The sequence below is a fragment of the Anomalospiza imberbis genome, chromosome 5, assembly GCF_031753505.1.
Source record: "Anomalospiza imberbis isolate Cuckoo-Finch-1a 21T00152 chromosome 5, ASM3175350v1, whole genome shotgun sequence".
Classification (NCBI taxonomy): Eukaryota; Metazoa; Chordata; class Aves; order Passeriformes; family Viduidae; genus Anomalospiza; species Anomalospiza imberbis.
In genome coordinates, this window is record NC_089685.1 from 27,724,165 (window position 1) to 27,751,028 (window position 26,864).

The 26,864-nt window shown below is 35.8% G+C and overlaps 1 protein-coding gene across 24 annotated transcripts in view; it reads left to right on the plus strand.

The window, feature by feature from the left end:
* The window catches only part of NRCAM (neuronal cell adhesion molecule), a 145,751-nt gene extending 123,355 nt beyond the window's left edge, over positions 1–22,396 (plus strand). For 5 of the 24 annotated variants that reach the window (XM_068189990.1, XM_068189991.1, XM_068189993.1 and 2 more), the window contains 6 exons: positions 1,799–1,864; positions 2,384–2,509; positions 3,595–3,747; positions 7,236–7,367; positions 10,456–10,534; positions 12,332–14,805. In XM_068189990.1, coding sequence (XP_068046091.1) covers positions 1,799–1,864; positions 2,384–2,509; positions 3,595–3,747; positions 7,236–7,367; positions 10,456–10,534; positions 12,332–14,171 — 2,396 coding nt within the window. In that variant the 3' untranslated portion in view covers positions 14,172–14,805. Of the gene's footprint in view, positions 1–1,798; positions 1,865–2,383; positions 2,510–3,594; positions 3,748–7,235; positions 7,368–10,455; positions 10,535–12,331; positions 14,806–19,402; positions 19,461–20,026 lie in introns of those variants that run through there. The other 19 variants (XM_068190013.1, XM_068190016.1, XM_068189994.1 and 16 more) reach the window with 6 other exon arrangements.
* Positions 22,397–26,864: the final 4,468 nt, after the last annotated feature.

Sequence of the window (26,864 nt, forward strand, 5' to 3'; positions counted from 1 at the left end):
GAAACAGATTATTGCTAACAGTTTTTTCTGTCTTTGCTATTGTGAAAAATATCAGTCATATGGTTGGGCTGCTAATTCTTCCATGGAAGACCAAAATCCAGGACAATATAGCTTTGAGAAAATGCAATTTAATGAAACAAAACAAAGTCATATTTCAAATACAAACCTCTTGTTTTCTTGGCACAGCACAAATACTGAGATTGTTATTGAAATAAACACCTGTTCCTATGTCTAAATCAGGAAGTAAGTTTATACATCCTGTCTGCAATCTCAGACTCTGCACCCTCCTAAATTTAGAGACTGCTTTTCTTTCCTCTTGCTACCTCCACAAGTGGCACAGAGAAACAGAATCTAATCCCCTTGTATTACCATAGTGTATATCATTACAGGCTAGATTTCCCATAGACAGCTCTGGCTTTGGTATTTCTTGGGGCTTGGGGTAGTTGTTGTGCCTTAGAGACATGGGTGGCTTGCTTTTTGCTTTTTTTTTTTTTTTTTTTTTTAATCTAGTGCTTTCTCAATTATTTTGTTCAGGATGTTTTGACAAGAACTTAATCTATTCTTTATTATTTAAATTGAATTGTTGAATGAGTACTACTGGAACAGAGTTAAGAAGAAATATCTAATGCAAATATGGGGATAAAAAATTATTTTGTAAAACATTGTAGTAATCAGAATACATTATCAGAAGAACTGATGGAATTTGCTTAATTTAGGTCTTTTAAAAAATACTCAGAAACTATAGTTTTCTAGACATGGTGCTCATATTATTTCATCTGTTCTAGGGGCCCAAGTAAGCCATTTTCTCTGTGCTTATAACTTTGAACTTTTTCCAGCTGGCCATATGGACAAAGCCAGCCTCTTAGAAGAAGAAAGTAATTTAAGTGGATAGATAAATTCTGTGCAGCCTTTTTTGCTTTGATAATAGGCTTTTGCTCATTTTATTTTCTTGTGTAGATGAAGCCATTGGAATTCTGTCATTTGTCTTTACTGAGACTAGATTTTTACCTCTGATGTTTCGTGGTCCTTTGGGAAGCATTTTAAATGTTCCTAATAGAAAACATATTTTTAGCAGGATAGCAAAGTCAGTGGCAAAGTGAGGCATTTTCAGTTAAAACTAATTTCATACCTTTGAGGAGCATCCTCTTTGTATCTGCCTATTGCAGCATTAGAACTGTTAAAATCGATTTTTTCATTAGTCTTAGGTGGGCAGAGACACTGAGCTATATGTCCATTTGTAACAAGCATTACTGGAGCTAAGGTATGAGCAAAGAATGAAGGTATGAGCACAGAAGTGGCTAATTTCAGAATGCTGAAGAGAGAAGCTCTTCTTTTCACAGATGTGGGCATTCTGCACGTCTGTGAGAAGTGCTGTTGTCTGACTGGAATGGCAGCAGTGAGACACAGTGCCTTACAGTGGGCAGCTCCTTGCAGTCTGCTCCTTTGTGTCCTTCACTCCAGAGTACTTTGATCTTGGCTTTCCCATATCTGATGTCTAGTTTTCCAGTGTCTAAAGGGGCCATGAATGCATAATATTAACAAAAGCTGATTTCGGGAATATCCTGTGAAGGCAAAGCTGCCGGTACATACATACTTCAGTTTGTCTTCAAATACATGTGTATCACTTAGCTGTTTCATATTTTAACAAGTAAAACTATTTGAAACCTGCATGATCTTAGAATGTGCATGTGTTATTTATTTAACAGGTAAGGTTTTACTGTATTAGTTAATTGCTACTTTTTGATGCAAAGTGTTTTTACTCTTTATTTTTTCTTTCCTTCTATCTCTGATGGTGAAGGATACTCAGAAATCCTTTTTGCAACTTCCCCAGTCATGCATACTGTCCGTCCAACATTCTATAAGGGTATTGTCTTCCTTTTTTATCACTATCAATGCAATAGGGCCAAAATCCTATAAGGGCTTGCATTTGGGGCATTTGCAGTCCATTCAGTGCCACATGCCATAAAGGGAGGAGTGTACCACCTTCATGCCTCCCTTCTGTCCTACCATTTCCCATTACCCTGACAATGTTCTCATCTCTTTCCAGCTGTCTGCATTTTACTTCCAGATGAGTAGAAATATTATTTTTCAGAATTTTGGCACCTAGGTACTTTTTAAGTATTTGGCAGGTTTTGTTGTACAGAGCATTCTCAGTAAAGTATATAGATTTTACTTTATAATTTCCTAGTGTAGTAACTGCCTGGGATTAAATTTCAAAATACAGTACTCCAGTAACTAATTTCCAGTAATGGAACCAATGAAAAATGTACTATACTTTCCCTCTATATGGTCTAAATTAACATAGTAACTTCTTTAATTACTTTTTTAAAATGTATGAAGTCACAACTGCATATTCTGCTTTGTTTTTCTATTGTGTATTTAGTTCAACCACTTTATCCAAGGATCAGAAATGTTACAACAGCTGCTGCTGAGACCTATGCCAATATCAGTTGGGAGTATGAGGGACCAGATCATGCGAACTTTTATGTTGAATATCGTGTAGCAGGCAGTAAGAAGTCATTTCATTAAATTCTGCTAAAGTTTTGAGATTTATTTTGGAAGACTTTTATAGTAAATGGGATCTTAAATTGACCCAGAGTTAATGATAGCTCATAAATGTCGTAAATTATTTTATAATTTGATCAGGAATATCAAATAATTTTCATTTTAATAAACATCAATGCTTAGCAGGTTTTTGATGAATAGATAAAATATGAACCTTTGTTCCTTTGTATTATTTTATAAATTCTTTTGAATGTGAACTTCTAAAAATGTAGTTTTCATGAAGTTGTTTATCTTGAAGTGATTACATGTGTAAAAATATGATTACTTGCATTAAAATAGGATACAAGGATTTTCCTAAATTATGCCCAATTTAGGAAAGGAAAAAGATTAAGTAAGATATCATTTGTTAAATTAAACCTTAAAATAAGTTATAAATCAATTTATGTGCTTTTATTGCCCAATACCAGGTTTAAAACTTTGATAATACTGGTAATAATTAAAACAAAGTTAGATAATAAAAGCAAGATACTTCTTTTCAAATACCCCATCCTTCTAAAGTTATGACTAAAGGTGACTAATCTGAAAATTGGAATAGAAATACATTTTTCTGGATATTGGCCAAAGAAATAGCTGAGACTGTCCTAGAAAAAAGATACGAGAGAGATTCAGATTTTGAAGTAGAATTTCGTGATCAAAATAAATATTGACTGAAACTGCAAAAGTGACATTTAATAAAATGACTAAAATCTATTTTAATGTATCTCACAATTACAAGTTCAATAAGCATTTTAAAAATAACTCAAATTTGCATTTCTTTAGTACAATGGAACAAATGTTTAAATTAATTTCATAATTACTGTACAACGTATTCTTCAATATGTTGCATGCAATTTATTAAATTTATTACTTTATAATTTATTATCATATAATTTATTATTATATAATTTTACTAGTTTTGAGAGAACAGCTATTTTTCTCAGATGATACATAGTTTAGTCAAGTAACTGTCAGTAGTATTTTGTCTAGAAACTTTCAGTCATACAGAGAAAATTAAAATTCCAATTTGTTGTTTTCCTAAAATTTTTATAGGCAAAGAAGATTGGAAAAAAGAAATTGTAAATGGTTCTCGAAGCTTCTTTGTCTTAAAGGGTTTAACACCAGGAACAGCATATAAAGTCCGGGTTGGTGCTGAGGGCCTGTCTGGTTTTAGGAGTTCAGAGGATGTGTTTGAGACAGGTCCAGGTGAGGCACACTATACCATAGTACATTTCTGTATCCTAGTCAGAATCGTGTTACACCAACTGCTGAAATGCTGAACTGCTTCTAGCCAAGAGATGTTGCAGCTAGAATCTTTGCATGTTCCTTTTATAGAGCAATGTTAATTTTTTTATAAATTCCTAAATAATGCCAGTATATTTGTGTTTGAATTATGAATGTTTCCATCCTTTCTAATCTCTCTACTTGACTGATGTTTGTACTAGGGGCAAGATATGCCCTGCTCACAATCCATCTGAGTGCTGTGCACTGAAGATGACCTATTTCTAATATTTACAGTTAGTATAATTACAGGATTGTATTTAAATAATGTTGCTTTTTATAGAGCTAAAATATTTGCATAATCAGGAAGTGCAGATTCAATCTATTTATACCAGTGCTAAGACATTCCTTCTTGTAAATCTCTCTTTTCCTGCCATATACTAGTTTTATATGGATTTTGATGTCACACATACATCCTGGGAATCAGTAAGGCTGTTTAAGTTCATTATGTTCATATTGCAGATCTATTTCTTTGCAAGCAAATCAGCAATGCCTGCCGATTACACTCAGGAAAAGGTTCTACTGGAAGGTTCTTTGATATTATGCTGAATATTGTGTTGCCATCACATGCCATGCCATCATCATGTTCTTGGTCAGCTGTTATTATTTTTGTCTTTGCTAGCCACTTCTGCTCATTCCAAGCATTTTAGCCAGTGCATAATTATATAGCAATAGCCCCACCAGCTCCAGAATGTTATAAGAAAGTAATTTAAATATGAAAATACACTTGAACATTATGTTATAATTATCAGGCAACAATATAGATAATGGATATGCCAGTTTGAAAGTGAGCACTTTCTAAAATAATCTTTTTTTTTTTTGCTTTGTTTTGTTCAATTTCTGTTCACAGTTTATCATATTGCAGGAAGGTTTGAAAATATGGTGCTGAATAACAGTGCCAGGCAAATATGTACAGGCTGAACACAGAGCCAGGAACAGCTAGTGGTACAAAAGCCTACCTGTGAAAAGTTATGCAAATACACATCTGAAGCCTAAAGGAGCAGTAAACAACGATCAAGACTGTAATATAATTCAAAACAAACTGCATGGAAACCTTCCCAAAAGCATCATCCTGCATAAAAAGTACTGAGCCAGTAGATAAGGATTCCTTTACTTATTCAGTCATGTTGACTCATGCCCTTGTGTAGTTAAGGAAGAAGGGACTTCAGACACTCCTTTTTGCTTCTTTATAACAGAAGGTTTCAATATTCAGCATGGAATTATAAACATAGCCTATTTCTTACAGAAAAATCTTGTGTCATGCTGTCTTTGGCCTAGGTCGAAGCTTTTAAACACTGCAAAAAGATGGAGTGGACAAAGAGGCAAACACTGGAATATGTCCTTATTAGGAATGAAACTTTAGTATTTCAAATATGAGGCTTTTCCCACATTTTTTTCTTTGACAAGCATTCCTATAGGACATCTTCACAGTGTGTGGATTTTTCCTTTTTGGGCATTCCTGGTACAGTGTTCTGCATTGACTCCTGCATTAATGGTTCATCAAGGTGCAAGGTTTTTCTGCCTGAAGCAAATAATTTGCTTAGCGTAGGCAGGAAATGTGCCATTTTTAAAGATGCACAAAGATCTAGAAACCCTTTCCTAAAGGGTTTCTAGAAATGTAGTAAGTTAATACAGGAAGCTGCATAAATAAGTTTTCATCTTCCCATCTATCTTGCATATTTTATGCATGAGTTGTTGGGGTTGATGCTATTTCTTCTTACATTTGAATGTGAATTGTGCTTTTGCATTTTGTTACAGTATGTATTATACAACTTCTAATGCCTTATTATGAATTCAGATGTGCAAAACTCAAAATAATTTTAACCTTGATATGAAAACAAAGTTTTATTTTCATTTGTAGTTCAGAGGAAGATTCCTTTTGTGATTTTTTAATTGCCACTTTTTAATATTTTATATATATGTATTTATGTCTATTTATATGTGGCATAAAGAGTAAAAATAGGTACATAAACTATATGTGACATGTAGAGACTTTGATACAAAAATAGTTTAAATTCTTGTGCATTTAAGAGTCAGTTTCTAAAATATCAGAAAACATAAACAAGGACTGAGAAATCTTCTGATTGTATCTCCACAATAACTGGTCACATTAACTCACTGAATTATTTAAATGAAAATCAAGTCATAGATTTGCCCAGTAAGACCAAAAATAAGCATTTAAAGAAAGAGTTAATTTTAGCATAGTACTTCTAAAGTGGAATACACACTGGTGTTCTCTATGGAATGGACTGGAGAAAGTACTTTGTGTTTCCATAAAACCCCTAAAGATCCCCCCATAAAGGAATGGGGGACCATTGACAACTGCATTTCCAAGACACCTGTCTCACACTCCTTAACCAGAAAATGACACTGAAACATTGACTTGAATTCTGTCAGCTGAGAAGCTCTTCATAGAGTTTCATACTCTTGGGTTTTGGGTCTGGAGAAGAAGCTAAGAATGAGTAAGATAGGTTCGGATGGATGTTCATCTTCCTCCACTTCTTTTTTTTTTTTTTTTCTGTTTGGAGCATGTATCCCTAACTCCTTTCACTCTTCCCACTTTCTCCCAGCAGCAAATCCAAAATCAAGTTGCCTGTAGTGTGCTTCCAGCAGTGGAGCAGAAAATATGCTTCACCAGAATAATCTTCCTACTGTGTTGGAGACCAGGAGATGCAGACCCTAGACCACATAGATAATTCCTGTCCTTATTAGTGCCTGTAGTGTTTTCTTTGCAGTTTGCTTATTATTTACATTATCTTCCAGCTAGAGTCAGCATTTGGAGAGAAATAGTGCCAAGGGAAGGCTTCCCACCTCACTAATGCTAAATCATGGCAACCATGATAAATGAATTCTAGGATGAGGCATGGGCTTGAGGAAAGAAAGAAAACCTGATACCTAATAAGGTTTTAAAGGATGCTTCATTGTTGAATTTTAGTTGAAATTGAATGATAGCGCCTTTGAATGATCCTTGTGTTTCCCCATTTCAGAATGATGGGAATGCATGATCTTACCAGTATTGGTTTTTTAGTCATTTTGAGAATCCAATTGATATGTTTGTGTGAATTATAATTTGCAACTTCATTTCAGTAGTTTAATTAATTCAAAATGGTTGATAATAGTTCTGGGGTTTGTGGAAAGCAATGTAGTATGTGTGTAGATTTTGCAAAGTAGTTGCTAAGCTTAAATATTAGCAGACTTTTTATATACTGAGAAGTAACTTCTATGCATAGGTTCTTGGAAATATTGTGAATAATGAAAATGCTCACAAAATACAGAAACACTATTTTTCTTAATGCTATCTATTTTTCACAGTGAATGCTATTCTTTAATGAACATTATATTGTGTATTATTTATCTGAATTAGCATAGCATTTAAATGCAGCAAAACATAATTTTTCTTCTTTTATCTCTAGCAATGGCAAGCCGGCAGGTAGACATCGCTACTCAAGGATGGTTCATTGGTCTTATGTGTGCTGTTGCTCTTCTGATCTTGATTTTACTGATTGTTTGCTTCATAAGGAGGAATAAGGGTGGCAAGTATCCAGGTATGCTATTTAACCAGGATAGTAAAATTCATCTGTTGGTAACCCATTAAGACAGATCTCAGGTTTACTGGAAAATTACATTTGCTGCTGGTTTACATTTACACTGTGTATATGGCAAATCAGTCTAATAATTTGGTGGGTTTGACAGGAGCCATCTGCCTGCATCTATTCCAGCATAGGAGTAGGACCTTCTTCATTCCCAGAGGGTCCTATCAGTGCGTGACCTCTCTAGAGAGGCTTGAGCTTTGTTTGGAACATCACCACTAGTGCAAATTCCACTTTCTGAAGTCCAGTGCAGATGGGTTTAATCTACTAACATGAGTTGAGTTAGAATTTATTTGGTTAGAAAGTCTAAATCATAGCTACTGGTTACTTTAAAGTATGGGGAATGCATGTCATAGGACAAATCTCTTAATATGTTATATTGTTTCCAGTACCTTGAGTTCCTTCCCAGAATCTGTGTCATCTTCAGCCTTTGCAGTTTTGCAGCTAAGGTTAAAGTTACCATCCTTCAGTTAGGCTGGGATTTTTTTTCTTTCTAAGAGGAGGTGTAAAATAAATGTTTTTTTATAGTATGTCTAGGAATGGCCAGATAAGTTTTATAACTTTTTATTAGAAATTGGAACTACACAATGTATGTCTTCTATCAAAACATGCATCCTTCCTGGTGTACATTACAAAAGGCATGTATGTGTGTGTATGTATTTATGTGGGCATATAGGTATCATATATATATCTTTCCCTAGTGTTATATTTCTTTCTATGGAGTAGGTCCATAGACCAAAGCTTTTTTGAAAAGGATAGTGAGAATCAGTTTGCACAGTGCTGCCAGACAGGATCTCAGAGCAGCTGTTGAGGTATGAGTGACTATGAATGAACTTCAAGTCAGCATCCAAGGATAATTTGATTTTTCATTCTCCTATTCTAGCTGCAATAGAAAGTAAAGTTGCAAAGTTTCATGTAAAATCTTGATTTAATGAAAAAAAAAATTATTTGCTCCTAAGCTTTGGAAATAAATATCTAGACTCTAGAAAGTTTATTTAAAATCAACTCAAACTTCCTGAAGTTCATACTGTTAATTTGGGCATGAAAAAGATGGATGCATTTAGAAAAGTATAAAAGAAAAATCCACACTTTGTTTTATTTTCTTCTGCTTATTTTGATCAGTGCACTTTTAAAATCTTAGTGTCATGGAACACTAAGAATTTTAGCTCTTCATAGGGAAATCTGCTGGAATAGAATAGCAGATTGTTTTTATAAGAAAATCACTTTATTAAGTACAAGATTCTGCCCAATCTGTTAGATTGTTTTACAGAGAGAGCAAAGATTTGTTGTGACAGCAAAAATTAATTAAGAGAAGTTTCTTTTCCAGCTGCCTATGCCTATGAAGAAAACAGGTGATTAAGGAACACAGTGTTACACAGAGTTTTATGACAGGCTGAAGACATCATCTTAGGGATTTTTTTGCTAACATTTGGATTTTTTAAAGAGAAAATGAGATAACAAAGGATCTAGAAAAAGTGATTCAGGTGACTGAAATAAGTAAAGTGATGAAATTGAAAAGAGTAGGGAGGACATGGAGCGAACTGCCATCTAGAGGAGGGTAAAACAGAGGTTTTGAGTAAAAGTGTAGAGGGCAGTTGGATGCCACGGATTCATTGCTTTGTGGATTCTTGATATTCTGTCCTTTTTGCTGCTTCTGCAGAATCATTAGTTGTAAGGTACATGTTTTTTCATGCACAGATACCAATGCATATAAACACACATATATAAAGGTGGACCCGCAGTGTTTTTAAGATTTCCAGAATCAGTGTGTATTGGTGTTTATAGCAGTGACTTTGTATTTCTTGCAAATGTACTGTTCCACAGGTAGTGACAAATAGAAAGCACCAAGTTATGAAATATGTTAAAATTTAATTTACAAACTCTTTTTCATCATAATTTTTGTGTGTCATGTTGAGGTTGTCTGTGGTTTGTAGGAAGTAATCCATTACTTCTGTATGAAATTACAGCAGCCTGATATTTCTCAAGGCATTATGTGTTATTGCAATTATGGACTTAGTAAATACTGTCAGGAATGATTCATATCCTCTTAAATAATGGCATATAAATCAGTGATGTACAAATAAAATGTCGAAATTACCAGAGTAAAAGACAAGAAATGTTGCATTGGATTATATAACTGTGTCTGCTAGACAAGGGAAAGATTTGAATAGAGGCCAGAAAAACAGAAATGAAAAGGCAAAGGGAAGAACCATAAATAGAATTCTTAAAGTCAGTATATTGTTTTAACCTGTCAACAATCTTAACTTATAGGAATATGTCATCTGTAAATATCTCACTCCTCAGGTGCTAGTGAGTATCTGTGTCAATATGCTACATTCATTATGTTATAGGGACAAGTTATATGCCTAGATTTGTTCTCATCAGTGAACAAGGATTAAACCTAAAACCAGAATGTGCAAAAAATATGATTGTGTAAAATTTAGGTTCCAGTGTATGTGACTTTGCATTGGGTTTGATCGTGTTGTAGAAAAGAAGAAAAAAAACATGCCTAGTATTTTGAGAATTAATAGTAATAGAAAAAACATCTAAAATTCTCTGGAGGCTTACTACATGAAACTAAAGCAGAAAATGTACAAACCAACAGTGAACAAAAGTGAATCTGATATAGTTTTATCAACCAGTATGAAAAGAATATAAAGAAGAAATAGAGATCATTGTTAAGTAGAACTAAATAATTGAAATTTGATTAAGCAAAACCTCTATTAATACTCTAAGGAAATAAGTTATTTTAGTAGGATTTTAAACTATTTTCTCTTTAGTGCTAGAAATAAAAGAAAGAAAAAGTTATGCTAATACAAAATGACATACAGTCATACTTGAATGAAAATAAAATCCTATAGCTAATTAACAGATCCTTTTCTTCCAAAAAAAAAAAAAAAAAGTAATAGCTTAAGGCCCCATTCAAAAAATAGTTTTTATTCAAAAGACATTCCTGCCAAATGTGATCAGTTTGAGAAATTAAGTTCTTAGACTTTCTCATCTTGCAGTTTCATGATAAAAATTACTATTTCAAATATTTTAGTGAAGGAAAAGGAGGATGCACATGCTGATCCAGAAATACAACCTATGAAGGAAGATGATGGAACATTTGGTGAATACAGGTGAGCACCTGGTATGGTTTGTCATGCACACTGTTCATATCACACATGTACTGTATATAGTATCACACTTATTAATTTAAGACTAACTTTTTTTTTCCATGTCAAAGGTTTTGTATCCAGTGTTAATTAGAATGAAAAATAGCATTTCAACCACACCATTAGAAAAAAAAAATTATCCAGGCTTAGTATAAGCCATTTGCTAATACAAGGTGAAAACCACATTCAAACACAATTGTATGTGTTTGAAAGTCAAAGTGTGGAATCTTTATTTACAAAGCCATCTTTCAGAGAGTTCAAATGCCAGATACAGTGTCCTTTCAGTTAGGGCACTGTGTTGAGCATTATAGTTTTTGAAAATAAATTTCTAACTGAAGCCTAACAAAGACAATCTGGTGTTGACTGGAAAACAAATGCATTTAAAATACCTGCCAGTACTAACATCTAATCCTATAACAAAGAAATTATGTTATACACAGAAGTGAAGGAGTGTCCTACAAAGAAAGCAAATCTCCCTTTCATGTATTTCGGTACAAGATACATAGCAAGCAGCTTCAAAGCATGCAACACAGCTCTTATTCCTGACACTCTTCCTTTATAGTAAATAAAGTTCCAGTCTAGCCAAATCTGGCATTACCAAAAGCATGCCTTGGCAAGACTATTCATACAGCAACTATTAATACAGCTTATTAAATAGGCAGTTTATTTGATTTTTTTGATTAGTACAAAAAGTAATGTTACTATTTTTTAAATAGGTCATTACGATTATATTTTATGCAGGTATAAAATAGATTTTTATAGTGCATTCCTGTGTCAAAAGCAGTGTAGAAGTTCTTTATTATTGCAAAGATTTGGCATTTACAAATATACATAGAAAAAACAGATTTTTTCAAGAAGGATCTACTTTGTTGCCATAGCTTCTTCATAGAAGGAAAAGGTACTTCTTGATCTGACAGGAATAAATGTACAGTGCTGAATGCTAAGGAGCAGTGTCTGTTTCTTCTTCTTTGATTAAAAAAATATACTCCATTCTTAGGTTAATGAGTTCAGAATAGTATTTTATTACAGCTGTAAGGGTGTATGAACTACCTAATTTCAACTGATAAAAAGGGGAGCGTGAAGCAATCTTTGGAAGTAAAGTTAAAAAAGTACTGTATAAGTTTTCCTGGGAATCCTAGTTTGCATGCTCCTTTATTGCTTCACTGGTTCTTGATAGTTGGAACTTCCAGCAGCAGAAACTGACCTTTGTACAGAATCGTACAAACTATATGATCTCAATACATGTTTTCTCAGGCCTGGAATAAGTATTCAAGCCTGCTTTCATGTGTGACCTATAGCAAGATTTGAATTTATGTCTCCATATCTAAGTGGCTTGAGTTAATCTAAAGCATGATCTAGAGCTTTATTAAATTATTTTATAATGTATTTGTTCGCTCATGTCTAGTGAATATGGGCAGATGCATGCCAAGCTTTCACACTTATTCACATGGGAGAGTTCATTCTATGTACCCTGCAAAAACTCCTTTTTAAAATGTATTTCTGTGTAATTAGTCTATATTGGGCTTTCCTCTTTTTTCCTTAGAGACAGGGCAGAAGCAGCAACCAGTCAGATTACAGAAGATACCTTGTCATCCTCTCTGCAGCCTAGCATCACTGCAGTCACTCAGTTCCCAGTTTGTGTGCCTCACATGATGCGGTGCTTCTTTGAGGAAAAAGGGTATAGGGTTTCCCTTGGAAAAAAAATGTAATTTTTGAAAGATCTAGGAATTCGAGTATTTTGAACTTTTTTCATCACTTCAGGTCCATGTCTGCTTGGACAGGAAAGAAACTGGACAAGGAAAAGAAAACAAAAGGTAGCTGTGCCAATTCTCCAGAAGCAAACCCTGTTTTTACCAAAGCAAAGTCTGTGAGATCTGACAGATCCAACTTCTTCAGAAGGTCAGGGGATCAGTACTCCAGCACCAGATCAGAGACCTCCTACACCAGGAGGAGGGCTAGGCAGTCTTCAGAGCTTACAAGGGTTAGTTCAGTCTCTGCTTCCCTCTGCCGAGAGGAAAAGAGGTCAGACGAATGGAAGTACAGGCATGGCTCTAGACATCATGCTTCTGAGCAACAGATAATGGGGTCGGAGGAGGGCTCAGATTCTCAGGCAGGACAGCCATCCCCTTTCCAGCAACCCCTCAGCTGCAACTCAACTGGTGGCTTACTGGCAAGGCAGCATTCTTCTCTCCAGCACTTGTGCAGCCAGACCCCAGACTGCAGCTCAGATTCAGAAGACACTCAGAACTCCTGCCACAGGAAGGTAAGACCTTCTACTGCTACTCACTTCTCTGAATCTGAAAAGAATTCACTAATGAAATCCGTAATCTTGCCTGAGCTGGCCACTGTCTTAAAGGATGCTTTGACAGCAGCCAGACAAAGCATAACATCTGTGGCACAGGCTAGGTCCCATTCGGTAAAGCATCCCAGGGTACCAATTGTTGAAGTTCCACTGGTTCCTTTAGAAGCATCTGGGAGCAGTTCCCAGACTTCTGAGTCAGACCACATGGACAGCTTAAAAGATCAAACAGCTTCTGGGAAGGAGAAACCTGAGGCTGACAAGGCCTTGGAGGTTGAATCAACCCCTGAAGATGGGGAGGTGGCATCTGAGTCCCCTACAGAAGATCCAGAAGGACCAGATCCGCTGCGTAAATTTGACATGAAGAATCAGAATTACCTTTTTGAACACATAAAGAGAGTGCTAATGCTAAAACCTTCCAAATCTGAATGTGCTTCAGAAGAACGGCTTATCTCCTCTGAAGAAGGCAAGGTAGATAATGCACTTCCTATCCATTCAGCTGTGGAAGATCTTGTCTGCATGATTTGGGGAAATCCTGAAGCCAAGCATGAAGCCCCACCAGTCCTACGTAAGCTCTATCCTTTTCCAGTGGATAAAGCTGCTTTGTGGGGGACCTTGCCGGAGGTAGACAGAGCATTGGTTACTGGTAATTCTTTACTGTCAGTGCCTGATAATACAAATGCTCTCCCTAAAGATCCTACTGACAGAAAGATTGAGGAAGCAGTTAAAAGATCTTTCAAGCTAGTCGCAGCCCAGCTTGGAGTATCTATCTACTGCACTTATGCTTCTAAAGCTTTACTAATATGGTTAGAGGAAGAACGAGCCAGATTCAAAAAGAAATGGGTCCCATCTGGTGCCATGCAGAGAAAACGCAGACTGTGTAAAATTGCAGCTAATTTTATCCACGATGCAGCTGAGGATTCTCTCAGACTCGCTGTTAAAAATGTGGCATGCCTCATTGTAGCCTGGAGAGCTCTCTGGCTGCGTCCTTGGAGCTCATCGCTACATCTGAAATGTAAACTGCTGTCTTTGCCCTACACAGGGGGCAAGCTGTTCGGTGAATCCTTAGTCCAGATCATGAAGGATGTCTCAGAATACAAACACTCCTTACGTCAGATGAAAAAAAAGAGCTCTGTTGGAAGCTCTTCCTGTTCTCCTCACAAGTGTCTGAGCTCCTTGCGTTCTCCTCCAAAGTTCAAAGGAGGGAAGGGAAAGTATAAGGTCTCACAATCATTTCATGCCAAGTATGAAAAGACATCTCACTTTCAGAGAGATACCAGACCATCAAGAGGAACTTTCTAAGAATATAGACTTGCTTTCTAGTTTCTCAGGAACTGAGAAGAGTGAAAGACATGGAAATGTTTCAATATTTCTGGACAAATAAACCCAGTGCTTAGAAAATGATTTGTTTCCAAGTAAGATTTAAATGATGAAGTTACTTAAGTCTTAATGACTAATTAAGATATTCTAGAGAAATGATAGCTCTCCGATCCCCTCTCTTAAGGGGAGGGTTTTTTCACATTCCATTTCTAGGTTTCCTAGTGGTCTTGGGATGGTTTGGATTTGTTTGAAGTTTTGCACTCCTCAACTTCAACTAAGAATACTTTCTGTGTGAGGATTGGCTGGACTAGAGGACCAGACAACATCAGATTTTTGTGCCATATTGATCTAGTGGAGGGAATAATGCTTTAGGAAATGCAGGTGTTTCAGGAACCATGGAATGACTGTGGATGCTATATTCCTGTGGCTGGGTCGATTCCTTCGTTTTTACATAAGGGAAAACATTGCCTCTGTAGCAATCTGCTCTGCATTCTCAGTGGTTTTCTGAGTTGTAGAAGACTGAGACAGTAAATTGTGGTCAGTCATTGCTTAAACCAAGAACTTGCACGAAACAGAGTAAATACCACAGATGTGTGTTGAGGTCAGCATAGGTGTATAAATCAGCCTAAATTTTTCTCCTGGTCCATAAATGGAGAGAAATTAAGAAGTTATGACAGCTGCAGACCCATGGGTTCATGGGTAGGAAGACTCGATGCAAGCAGTTACAAGGGAAGGACTTAAGTCCAGTGGTCTGCAGAATGTTCTTAGGAAGATAAAACAGGACAAGGCAACTACAGCAGTAGGATTGCTACTGTGGTAACACAGGATATTTGCACATTTTGGTGAATTATTTTGCCACTTCTATATTTTGACACACTGTATTTTTACTAGAAATTTTAGAATATGCTGTGAGACACTATCGCAGAGAGTTTTGAGATTGCTAGATATTACTCTTCCTTCTTCTTCTAAGTTGATTAACAATGAAAATAAAGTTTGTAACTACAACTGTGGGTTTTTCCTCTTGTAGTTACTTAACTTGCAGCTTAGGTGTTTTTCCATAGGGACCTAGCCATGATTTGTGCCTCAGGACTGTAATTCCAAGCTTGGTCCCATCCAGAACAAGAGATTATCTCAGTGAACTGCCTGAAGACCTGAACAGTCCAATAATGGATTTGGCAGTGGTCTTACTGTATTCTAATCTACACACATGTACTTTCTTTGACAATTCTTGTTTTGATTCTTGAATACTTGTGTGATTAACAACTTTCTCAGCACATTGCTTTTTAAAGCCAGAGCTTCATCACCCAGTTTTTCCAGCTTCTGCCAGGATTGAAGACTGAGTATTACAGAGATGTTAATGAAAAACTACTCAGAAGACTAATATAGGTGTGCTTAAATAAGAAATAGTAAAATGGTTTGTAGTCTGGATTGACAGTAATAATATTAGGACTCACAATCCATATAATTTAGGAGTGTCAGGGGAAACCTCTTAGGCATAGGGACAGATTCTCCTGGAATATGCAGGGAAGCCATAGAGGAAGGTATTTCTGTGGCTTTACCTGATTGCTTTTACTTAAACATTTCTGGGCTATTGACCTGAGGTCACAGAAGAAAGAATTTATTGCCAACGCTTTTTATCTTCTGCATCCACTTTCTGTATCTCATAGCTCAGAGTGTTTTACCTACTTTGTTTCATGTTGGCTTTTACCTGACAGTTGTGCTGTAAGGAAAAGTAGTATATTGCTAACTATATATTGAGTCTTTTTGCATGTCTATGAATATGGCAAAGTTTAGTTGGGAACTAGTTGCCTGCTGGACTGCAGAGGCATCATAAAAGTGTCTTCCCCCTTCTGACTGGTTGCTGCATGTACCCATATCTAAGGAAGAAAAATTGAAAAGTTGAAAGAAGAAAGGAGCTTTCAAGGTACATATTTCTTTCAATAACTGATAAGCTTGTGAAATGGAATTACTTTTTTTAAAAAAATAAATTTGTACTTTGCACTTATGTTATTGTTACCTTCATAATTATATCTGTTAATAATTAACTTCAAGTTTGACATGTGTTTCATTAAACTAAGAAGAAAAATAAACAATATAATAGCAATCATTAATGATTAATATTTAAATAATGCTTTTGGAATATGCTTTAATATTAAACACTTTTCTTACTGTAAAGAAGTGTATGTGGTACATATAAGTACTTATCAAAATGATTGGTACATATTAGTCTTCTTTGAGAAATTTTCATCCTTAAAAAGACTAGTATGGAATTTATTTATACATCAAAAAATAGTGAAAGTATGACCACATTTAACTTCCATAGCTCTAAATAAAGCATTCATACTCATTTTCACCTCATGTTTGGTTCCCTTCCAGTATTGTTTTCTGACTATTAATTATATGCAGTGCATAAATGACACTTTAATAAACTTCTTCAATTTCCCACTGTAATTTTTAATAAATTTGCACTTTATTTTTTAACATCACACATTAGGTACGTAATAAAAGTAAGCAAGCAAAACCACAAACAGAAACGGAAAGAAACTATGATTTATCCTGATTGCATTTTGGAATAGTTTTATGAAGAGTTGTAAGCAAGGTTGGCAAACCTTGTGGGTACAGTATCAAAATTTATGGCATTTACGATGTTTTGACAGTATAATATTATATCTTCTACAGCCTAAAGTGTTCTATAGCTCTTCCTAATGTAATTCAGCAGCTTTTGCAGTTTGCTTGTTGGCAACAAACAGATAATACATTCATTTTGCCAGAGCACCAGAGCCGCTCCTCTGTTTTGAATCCCCAGGGTAGCAAAAGTGTTGTCCAAAACATTGATGTGTTCACTTTTTTCTCCTTCTCCTATTTGTTTGATTTTTTTCGTCTTCCTTCCTCAATTTCTTTCTCTTCCACTCAAAACACTGTGTTCATCTAAGAGTCATAATCCAGTTTGATACAGAAAAAATGGTACCATGGCACATGTTTTCTTTTCTGAACCAGGAGTGTAAAGCATCTTGGATAATCCCACTTGTTTTTCCACTGCCAGAGTCCTGGTAGAACCTCTCTCTAGACTTATATAGTGCAACAAATGAAGAAATTCCCGGGTTCAGATTTGATTTTTGCATTTGCTCTGACTCTACTCTCACACCAGTGCCCACCTCCATGCAGATACACTCCTGAGTAAATCTGCAGTTTTGTTTGCTTTTAATTATAGAGATTGTAGAATTCACATCCTGACTAAAATACAGAAAAATCTTATACTCAGTGCAACCGTGTAAGTATTTCTTCAGTGTTTGTCTTATACATAAACTTTGTTTGCAATAATATAAATAAGAAAACCATAAGTGCAATAGAAAGCAGAAGTTCTCATACTCAGATTTTTCTAAATTGTAAAGGCTAATCAAGCTTTTCATTGGATTAAAGACAAAAATGTTGATATTTTTAATATAGTAGTGGCATATTATTTATATATGTATAGTCCAACCTAGTGAATTACACTGGCTAGGGTCATATTTAGAATATTTGCACAGAGATTCTTGGCCAGTTGGAATATGATACAATTGCAGTTTTAATTTATTTTCATTTCTGTGTATTATGATGTAAAGAATTATGAAGTTATTCACCTGAAATTAAACAACAAACCATATGCCAGTGTTCTTTCATTAACAGTCTAATGCAGAAAGCAGATCTTCCTTGGGAGTAGCACTGGTTACAATTTCAAAAGGAGGGCCTGACCTTCATTTGACTCGTGCAGCCTGTTTTAATGACTATTAATACCTTGATGGGGGCATTGGAGAAACTACATTGTGTATGAGTATTAAATACTTGATTCTATCCTCAACCTTTTAAATATGGGGTCCTTCCAAAATGAACTCTCTTCAGTAATGTCTCTGTAATCTGCTTGTGTTCACAGTGTTGCAAACATTTTCACTTGGCTGCTAGATTCTCGAAATCTTGGAGTACTGTCTTTTAAATGTTATTGGCCTGTATGTTTGCAGCACCAGTGAGCACAGATCAATGACAGACATTTATCCTCATGCCTTGTACACCGCCATAAGTAAAACATCAAGCCTGACACAGTCACATTGAGAGGTTTTGCTTCTGTGTGCTTTGAGCATGAGGATTTTCTTAGAAGTAAATAAGAGAGCTATTCCTACCACATTTTTTCTGGTGTGTATGCAGAATTACAAAAATCTCTGGTATGCTTTTTCTGTAAGTATATGCATTTTAGAGGTGGCCTTCTTTTAGAATTTATTAACTTAGTGTTTACCAAAAAAAAAAAAAAAAAAAAAAGGTGCTGAGGAGAAACGGCTTGATGGAAAATGGGTGTAATGGTTTTCTAGCAACAGTTTCTCAACAGGGCTTTTGTTGGCTAACTATATGATCTAATGTGCCCTTTTACATCCTATGTTTTATATATATATATATATGGTTTATCTGGGTGTTTAAAGGTATTAATTTGAAAAAAATGCATTATTTTATAAGATATTAGGTTTTAGGAATTAGAGGGTTAAAATAATTTGCTGAGTATATATTCAGCCTACTGTTCTAGAAATTGCAAAATGTTATTTTGTTTCTGAATATTTTATATGTGTTTCTTTATATTTCCCATAAGCTGTGAATCTAAATAAAAACCCCAAACCACTTCCTTTTTTTGTACCCTATATGAAATCAAGTCACATGTTGTTTAAGACAAGGTAAATAATTGCACCCAAAGTGCAGCTGCCAATAGTGGGTTTCAATTCAATATGCTTTGGAGCTGCTGCTGAAATCTTCATCTTGACACTGAAGTGCAATGTAAAGGATTCTGAAAAGAACCTAACTATATCTATTTCATTAAATACAAGCCTACCACAGCTGCAAATTTATTTGAGGATGCTGATGGTGCTGCAGATTTTCCACTGACAAAGGAAAGACCACTGTGCTTTGCTACAGAGATCTCCTCCACTGGTTTTTCTTTCCTTTCCTTTTTCTGTTGTCCTCCCAATTACTGTCATCATTGTCAGAACATTATCAGTCGTGGAGTAGGGTAGGGAGATGGATCTGATAAGAAATGAAAAATAATAAGCATGCTCTCAACTCCTCAGTTCTAGCAGCTGTAAGGTAAATTATTGCTTTACCTGTAATACATTAAATATTGTAGCAATTTTAAGAACTACTTATTATTGATACAATACTGATCACTATCAGGATATGGACTTTGCTTTTCTTCTTAGGCTATTTTCATTTGTTTCTTCTGCACCCTTTTAATGGAATATGTAGGTCTCTTGAAAGGTAAGGCTGAAAATTGCAAGTCTGGCCTGCATTATGTAACAAATTATTTGAAATGCAGCACTTTTATTTTCTTTATACTAGTAAAGAAAATCAGTATATTTCATTTAACCAAATTCATTCTTCATTCATTTTCAAGGAGTCAAAGAAATTAAGAAGTTTAACAGACTAACTTCACGGCACATCATAAGCTTGTTACTTTGGAGAACAAACAAATTATTTTTTTATAGCTTTACAACCCACTTCTTAATGCTTGCAGTTGCATCTACATGGCCTCCAAGCCAAGGGCCCAGGTCTTACCACTGAAAAGTCATGCACGATGGGAAAAAAAAAGTAAAAGAAACCACAACCCTCCTTCCTCCACTGAAGACATTCGCTGTTTAAACCATTCTTACACCATATTTTCATGTGAACTACATCATATTGATTTGTCTCTACAATGTGATGTGGGTTTACTAAAGGATTATAGGGCTGCACACATGCTTTTCATAAACTCTGCATGCATGACTGATTTTGTCTTAATAACTAGTACATCCGTTAATCCCGTGTGTGTTTGTTTGTGTCTCCAGCGATGCAGAGGACCATAAACCTCTAAAGAAAGGAAGCCGGACACCTTCAGACAGAACTGTGAAAAAAGAAGACAGTGATGATAGTTTAGTTGACTATGGAGAAGGTGTAAATGGTCAGTTCAATGAGGATGGCTCCTTTATTGGACAATACAGTGGTAAAAAAGAGAAAGAACCTGCAGAAGGAAATGAAAGCTCTGAGGCTCCTTCTCCTGTAAATGCCATGAATTCATTTGTGTAACCACAGAACTTGATCCCCTTGTATCTCCAGTTTGCTTAAAGCACTTGTACATCCTCCTTCTCATACTATGAACACACAGGTAACGGAGCTCCTCACCACCAGATGTTAATGCTATGAGAATATGCAGGTTAACACCAGTACACAGCATAATGGCACAGTAAGTGGTATGTTACTATGAATCAAAATAGAAAATTCAAAATTTGTTCAAAACATGGGTATTTTTACTTTTTTTTTTAAGGAACTGACACAAACAGTTAACATCAACTTGTAATTTTGTTTCCTGTTGAAAATACAGTATAATGCATGGAAAAAAAAACCCTACACAACTCACAGATAATCTTGTGTACACTATAAAAACATGGTTTGACAATTTGTTATGCAGTCCTCAGCTGAATCCCTGGATATGAATTCCATTCTCAATGTCAGAGTGTTATAGTAGTATTATATAGAACTTCAATGTCTTTGTGGACATTGTTGTGAAATTGGTGACTTAATGTCTAGCTATCATATGTCTTTTTGCAAGACAGTTAGGACAGTATGTACAGTATATAAATGCTAAATGATTTAAGTATGACACTTGCATTTGCTGATGCTTAGTGAGACCCTATTATCTGCTCTTTGCTCCTATTACTTTATAGCCTTTTTAATCTATCAAGTATTGCAGCAGTACAGTGTTCTATTTTTACATCAAAACATATTGAATTGATTTTAGGGCATAAAAGATATGCATTGCAATGCATTTTGGAATTTGTACAGTCACTGAAAGAAAAATTTTAAAATTAAGAAAAATATTCCAGAAAACACAGGGCAAAGTACATTCAGTGCCTTTATACAATATGCATTCCGTTATGTGCTGTACTACTAAATCAGTTGGTGCAGTAAACTGTGATTAGCAGACTACTGTCATTGCCAAATAAAGGAAAAATATGGAGAAAAAGAAGTGTTATGAAACTGTTGTGCTAAAAATGGGAAGTTTAAAATATTTTAAATTACGTAAAGAAGAGTATGATTTTTTTCCCCTTTAAAAAAAGCTTTCTACACAGTTACAGCACAACATGTTTTCATGGCCTTAGAATACCTAAAACAAAAATGAAAACAAACAAACAAACAGAAATCCCAAAACCCAAGGAGAGTTAAATTATTTACTAACACAACAAGATATAAGCTCTTGTAAAATAAATCATTAAAAACCCAAACCAGCTGACTCCATCAGTGAGAGCGCATTTCTCTGTGTCCCAGCCTGATCAGTGTGGCAGCTTTGTAATTATCTCCAGCCTGAAGCAGTGTGGGGGTTACTGCTTGGAACCACAGCATTCCATCTGACAAGTGCTAATACAGTTTATTGGTAAAGGATTACCCTTATCGGTTAAAAAATTATTTTCTCACATACTATATCAATCAAATGTTTACCTCCAAATATAAATTTTTATAACAACCTATGGTTGAAGGAATGCTCAGTTTCATTTGCCAATAAATTGGTTTTTCATAACTTGCATCAAGTTTAATTTTAAGTAAGCTTTTTATATGTAGATATTTTGTTGAATTTGTAAATACACTTAAAGCGTAGATGCTATATGCTTCTATGTGTTACAGACAAGTAAACCAAGAAAGCTTATGTTGTACTGTGTAAGAACTTCTATCGCCAGTGGTGTGCATGGTATTTTAAAGCATCTACTTAGTTTTTTTGGGGGGTTTTTTTGCTGTGAAAATAAAATAGTGATCTGCTGATTTACTGCAGATTCCAAGTGAACCATTCAGAGCTTTTGCCAGTGCACTACATTAGCCCATAGGACACCTTGCAGCTTTCATGTATATATTGTAGGTAAAGCACAACTGAAGTAATCCCAAATGTAACCCAGCTGTAATAAGCTTCTTTCGCACCTTTGAGCTTTCCATTGGTCAGTTTTTTTAATGGGAACCGAAATACAAAATAAATTACATGAACACAAAGCACAAAGAGAACATTTCTTTACAGGATTTGCCAATGGTTTTGGTAAAAAAGAAGTATCATTTTACTCTTATTTAATTGTAGATGCTGAATTATCTGTGCATGTGGGGGTAAACATACAGGCTCACTTCTGTAATGGTGCAACGGATTTTGTATTAAAAATAAATGTGGTTTTAAAATTTCACTGTTTGTTCTGTTTACACTAGCAGTAAAAATCACATCAGATTTGTACTGTAATTAAGAATTCAAAGTAGAAAAACTGCATGAAAGAACTCTGACAAAAGTCGTTCCCATGATGTTACAGAACTTCCATTACTGCCACCAAATTATTTACAGAAAGTTGCATACCTTCACATGCTACCACTTGAAAAATTGGTAAATTTGTCTGACCATTTCTCATTGAAATCTATGATTTGCATTTTACTTCCATGGATGATTTTATTATTTATTTAGTCATATTACTGCAAAGAAAAGAACTGAAGCAGTCATGTTCCATACCTGTAAGAGTGAATAAGAGAAAGTAAGAATGTTGATTTGAAATTAAGAGCCCTCAGATAGGATCTCAAATAAGGATTTTGTATCCTAAAGGAATTGTCTGACATACAAATTTATGGTTATCTATTTTTAAATAGTATGTGAAGTGAGGAATTTTTAGACATCATCTTTTACAGTACACAAAATCCGTTGCAATGCTCTTTTCATATCTTGTCTATCCTGTATATGAATGGAAACAGACTGGGCAGGAGGGCAGCTGTTCTGCATAGAAGACTGCAGGAGAGCCATGGATTCCAAGAGATGCGGGTGCTTCAAGAGATGTATCCAAAAGATTATGTGTGGGCATGATGCTTGAAAGAGGGATCTTATCACTGAATTAGAAGCCATTCTGCCAGCCTTTCCATATGTTATTTGAAACTCCTGGATATTTCAGCTCCTGTCATCTGCACAGACTCAGTTCTGGCACTTCTATCTTCAAATATCTTCACACAATCTTCAGATATCAGCTGCCTTGGTTTTGTAGAGGTATCTGTTGATTTTTGCAGCAATGTAAACTGTCTGGGAGATATGAAATACAGCTGTTTCTGTTTCAGTTAAAGAATACTTCCTGAAAAGAGGGGTCTGAGTTCCCTAGGCTTAGTTGGAAAGAAGAATTTCATACAGTAACAATTTTTGGAGAAACACATACATTATTTGTGCATGTTCCCCAAAGTGTACTAATACATATAGTTGCCATATTTTCCTTTTACTGATATACCTTTGCTTTTGATTTTATTCTCACTGAAGTGATTGTATAAATCCTGAGGGAATTAAAGAGGATACTCCAATGGTATTTTTTCTTGTAATCTGTTCTCCCATTGTTCCTAGGAAAATACAATTTCTTCGTGGTTCCACGTAGCAGAGGCAAAGTGGCAAAAGATTTGGGAACCAAATTCTCTTTTCATGATGTCTGGTATATTTTAAAAGAGAAACCCTAGAAATCACATGTGAAGAAATATTATCTACCCTATGGAAGTGTCTTCTTTTCTGAGAAAAAGAACTGGGGAGAAAATCAGAAAGAGAATGAGATTCCAATCATTTCTGAAAATGTCTTTTGCTGTGTTTTTGTCCACTCCCTCTCTCTTTTTTCCCCCTTCATCTGCCTTAGGAAAGAACATTTCAGAGACTTGGCAGAAGCAGGAGCTGGTTTTGTGGGAAGATGGAAATAACTGAATGTGCTTCTTGTAGGAATCTACCCCCAAATGATGCCCCTAGAGTGAAAATAAATCCAACTAGCCATCATGTTTTAATCTCTGAAGCGATCTCTGGCTGCTCTTTGTACATGAGAAGTGGGAACTTTAGATCAAACTGTCAAGATAAATACATGTCAGCAGGACTATGACTGACAGTAGATGTGATCTGTTGTGACTGTAAGCAAGGAGAAAAGTGGTGATCCCAGTGTTCTCATGAATTTTGGCGGCAAAAATATACACGACATTCCTTACGGTGCTCACATGTAAATGACTTGATAAAAAAATTGTGATCATGTTCAATACCTGAAGGATGGATTCTTCATTTGGAGTTGGAGAAGTTTGGCCTATTGTGAATTTGGCAGCACTGGCTTTGTCCCTCCAGGAAATCCGCACAGGATAAATTTGAAGCCAGCTGGCAAGTAATAGGTTTGCACATGTTTAAATTGAAGAGAGGCAGGGCAGGAGACAGCTCCTGTCACCTGGACCCAGCCAGCCTTTTGACCTGTTTTGTCTTGCCCTGAGGTGCTTAACTAAAAGAAGTTTAGAAGGTAGTGTGTTTTCCCTGCCAGCTGAAAAAAACCCCATGGCATCATGTCAGAAATCTAAGCCACTGCTTAGATTTAATTCTGCCTGGCTTTCTGACACATTTTGGATATAAGTGATGAGGAGGAAACATACCTGGTCCATGCTGTACAATTACAGGTTTCAGACCTGAGCTTTCAAACAGGGAAAGTTTAGGCAGTGTTCTGGTGCCAGACTTTTTAAAAATTACTAGGTCTTGAGCTACACTGAGGAATGAACTACATTTACCTTTGACAGTAAACTGTACTTGATATGTATATTCCAGAGGGTGCTGCTATATTTCCCAAGACTTCAGAAGATGGATGCTTTGGCTTTGAAGCCCAACATCTTACCTGAGAAAGGACAGCAGCCCACTCCTCTGCCCTGGGTTTGCAAAGCTCTAAAGGGCTTCAAGACTTCACAGGACTAAGGGAACAAATGAAGTTTTCTAAATGGCAGTGTTCAGGATATATTTCAAGTAGGTGTTCTGCAATTTGTGTACTGTAGTGAAAGAGAGTTATGGTCATGCTGGCATGAAAAGTTTGCCTTCTGGCGTGGCAAGGAGAGGTAGTGAAAATGAAACTGTTGGGACAGAGAAAATGCAAGAACAAAAGTAGAATATCTGAGGTTTCTTGGAAAGAATAGAGAAACAGCCAGTAGGATAGCTGGCCTGAAGGGCGAAAAGAGAAAACCTGACAAATGGCAGAAGCAGCAGGAGCCCTTGCTAGCGTGGAGCAGCAAAGCCTGCTGGGTGCAGACCAAACTCCCTGTTGGTGACAAACAGCGTAAAATAGATCAATAGGACATCATTCTCCTTCCAGATTTTTTAAATTATTGTTCTTTATTTAGTTCTTTTTCCAAGAGACTTAGAAAGACTTAAGATAATCTTAAGACATCTTTAAGACAATCTTAAAAATGTCTATCAAACAATTGAGAATTTTCCCGGAGGTTTACAGGTTTGGCATAGGGGAAGTACTAACCAGCTGGACACTCATACACACTAAGCACTTGCTTTAATTTCCTTACTTTTTGAAGTAAGCTAAAACTATCTCCTGGAAAGCACCTGTTTTCTGCAGGTATAGGACAAGGCAATCTGAAGAGATCCTTTTCCCTGTTCTTAGGAATTTGACTAGTGGTGTTCCAGTAATATGAGGAAAGTGGGCATTCTCCTAGCTGTTGAGATAAGGAAGATACAAGAGAGCCATACAAACTGCTTGATAGATGAAGAACCTATACAATGAGGTCTCCAAAAATGGAATACCAGAATTAATGTTTTTAAAGCGATTCTTGAAGAATAAAACTGAAGAGAGGGAAAAAAAAAAAGACAGCTAATTGCTACAGTTTCTGGACAAGTCAAAAGACAGATGAATGGAAAAGAATACTGGCGTGGACAGGAATAGTTTGATTTCCAGTAAGGAGAGGGAAAATGGCCTTTGCTGGGCTATGTGATGGCCTGTAGACACAAATACCACATGAAAAGCACAAGAAAACTGGATACCCTGCCTATAAATTAATACTATAGCTTTTATTTTCTAGCAGTACAAACCAAAATTTTTTGGTATAATTATATCACTTGAACAATTAGCCAGCAAGAACTTCCATTTGGCTGAAATTGTTTTTCTTTCCTTGTCCTTTTCACTACAGGTGCTTGGTTTCAAAGTTTTGCTTTAATAAGGAAACAGCCTGTGCTGTTCTACTACAATTAGATAATGACCATAAACTTTATCAAAAGGGAAACTCATATATATTTTTTTAAAACAAGCTGATTTATCTTTTTTATAATGAGAGGCAGACGAGTCTTCAATCACTAGCGTTTAAGCAACAATTGGCCACTAGAGGGAAGTTAAATTGTTGGTTAGCAGAAGCCCAAAGCATCTTAAGTTCACATCCCATGTTAATGGATATAAATGTGTGTATGTCTGTGTGTGTGTGTGTATCTACAGATATAAAGGCACTATAAAATAGTGGTTAAAAAGAATAAGACACGGGTTCATAATAATTTGCTTGTTTTGCATAACACATTAATTCTGTTTGTCTATGCAACAGTGACCTTATTCTAATTCAACCATTTGTTATGATTTTAAATTGCAGGGACATTTGGGGCAGCAAAGTAAACTGGCAAGAGCTATGGGACAGGGATGCTTGGTCTGAAATTCAGCAGATAGCCATGTCGCAAAGGCTTTTTCGAGGCAGAATCAGAAGCCAGACAAATGTCTTGCTAGGCTGTCAGTTCCCAGATATGTGTCTGTAGGTATGTGTGCCTGGCAGCTGTACAATAATAAAGATCTTTAAAATGCTATTGACCTGGTTGATGTGTAGCCAAGTAGCTCAGCTTTTGCAGTTCATGTGAAGCCTACACTGCCA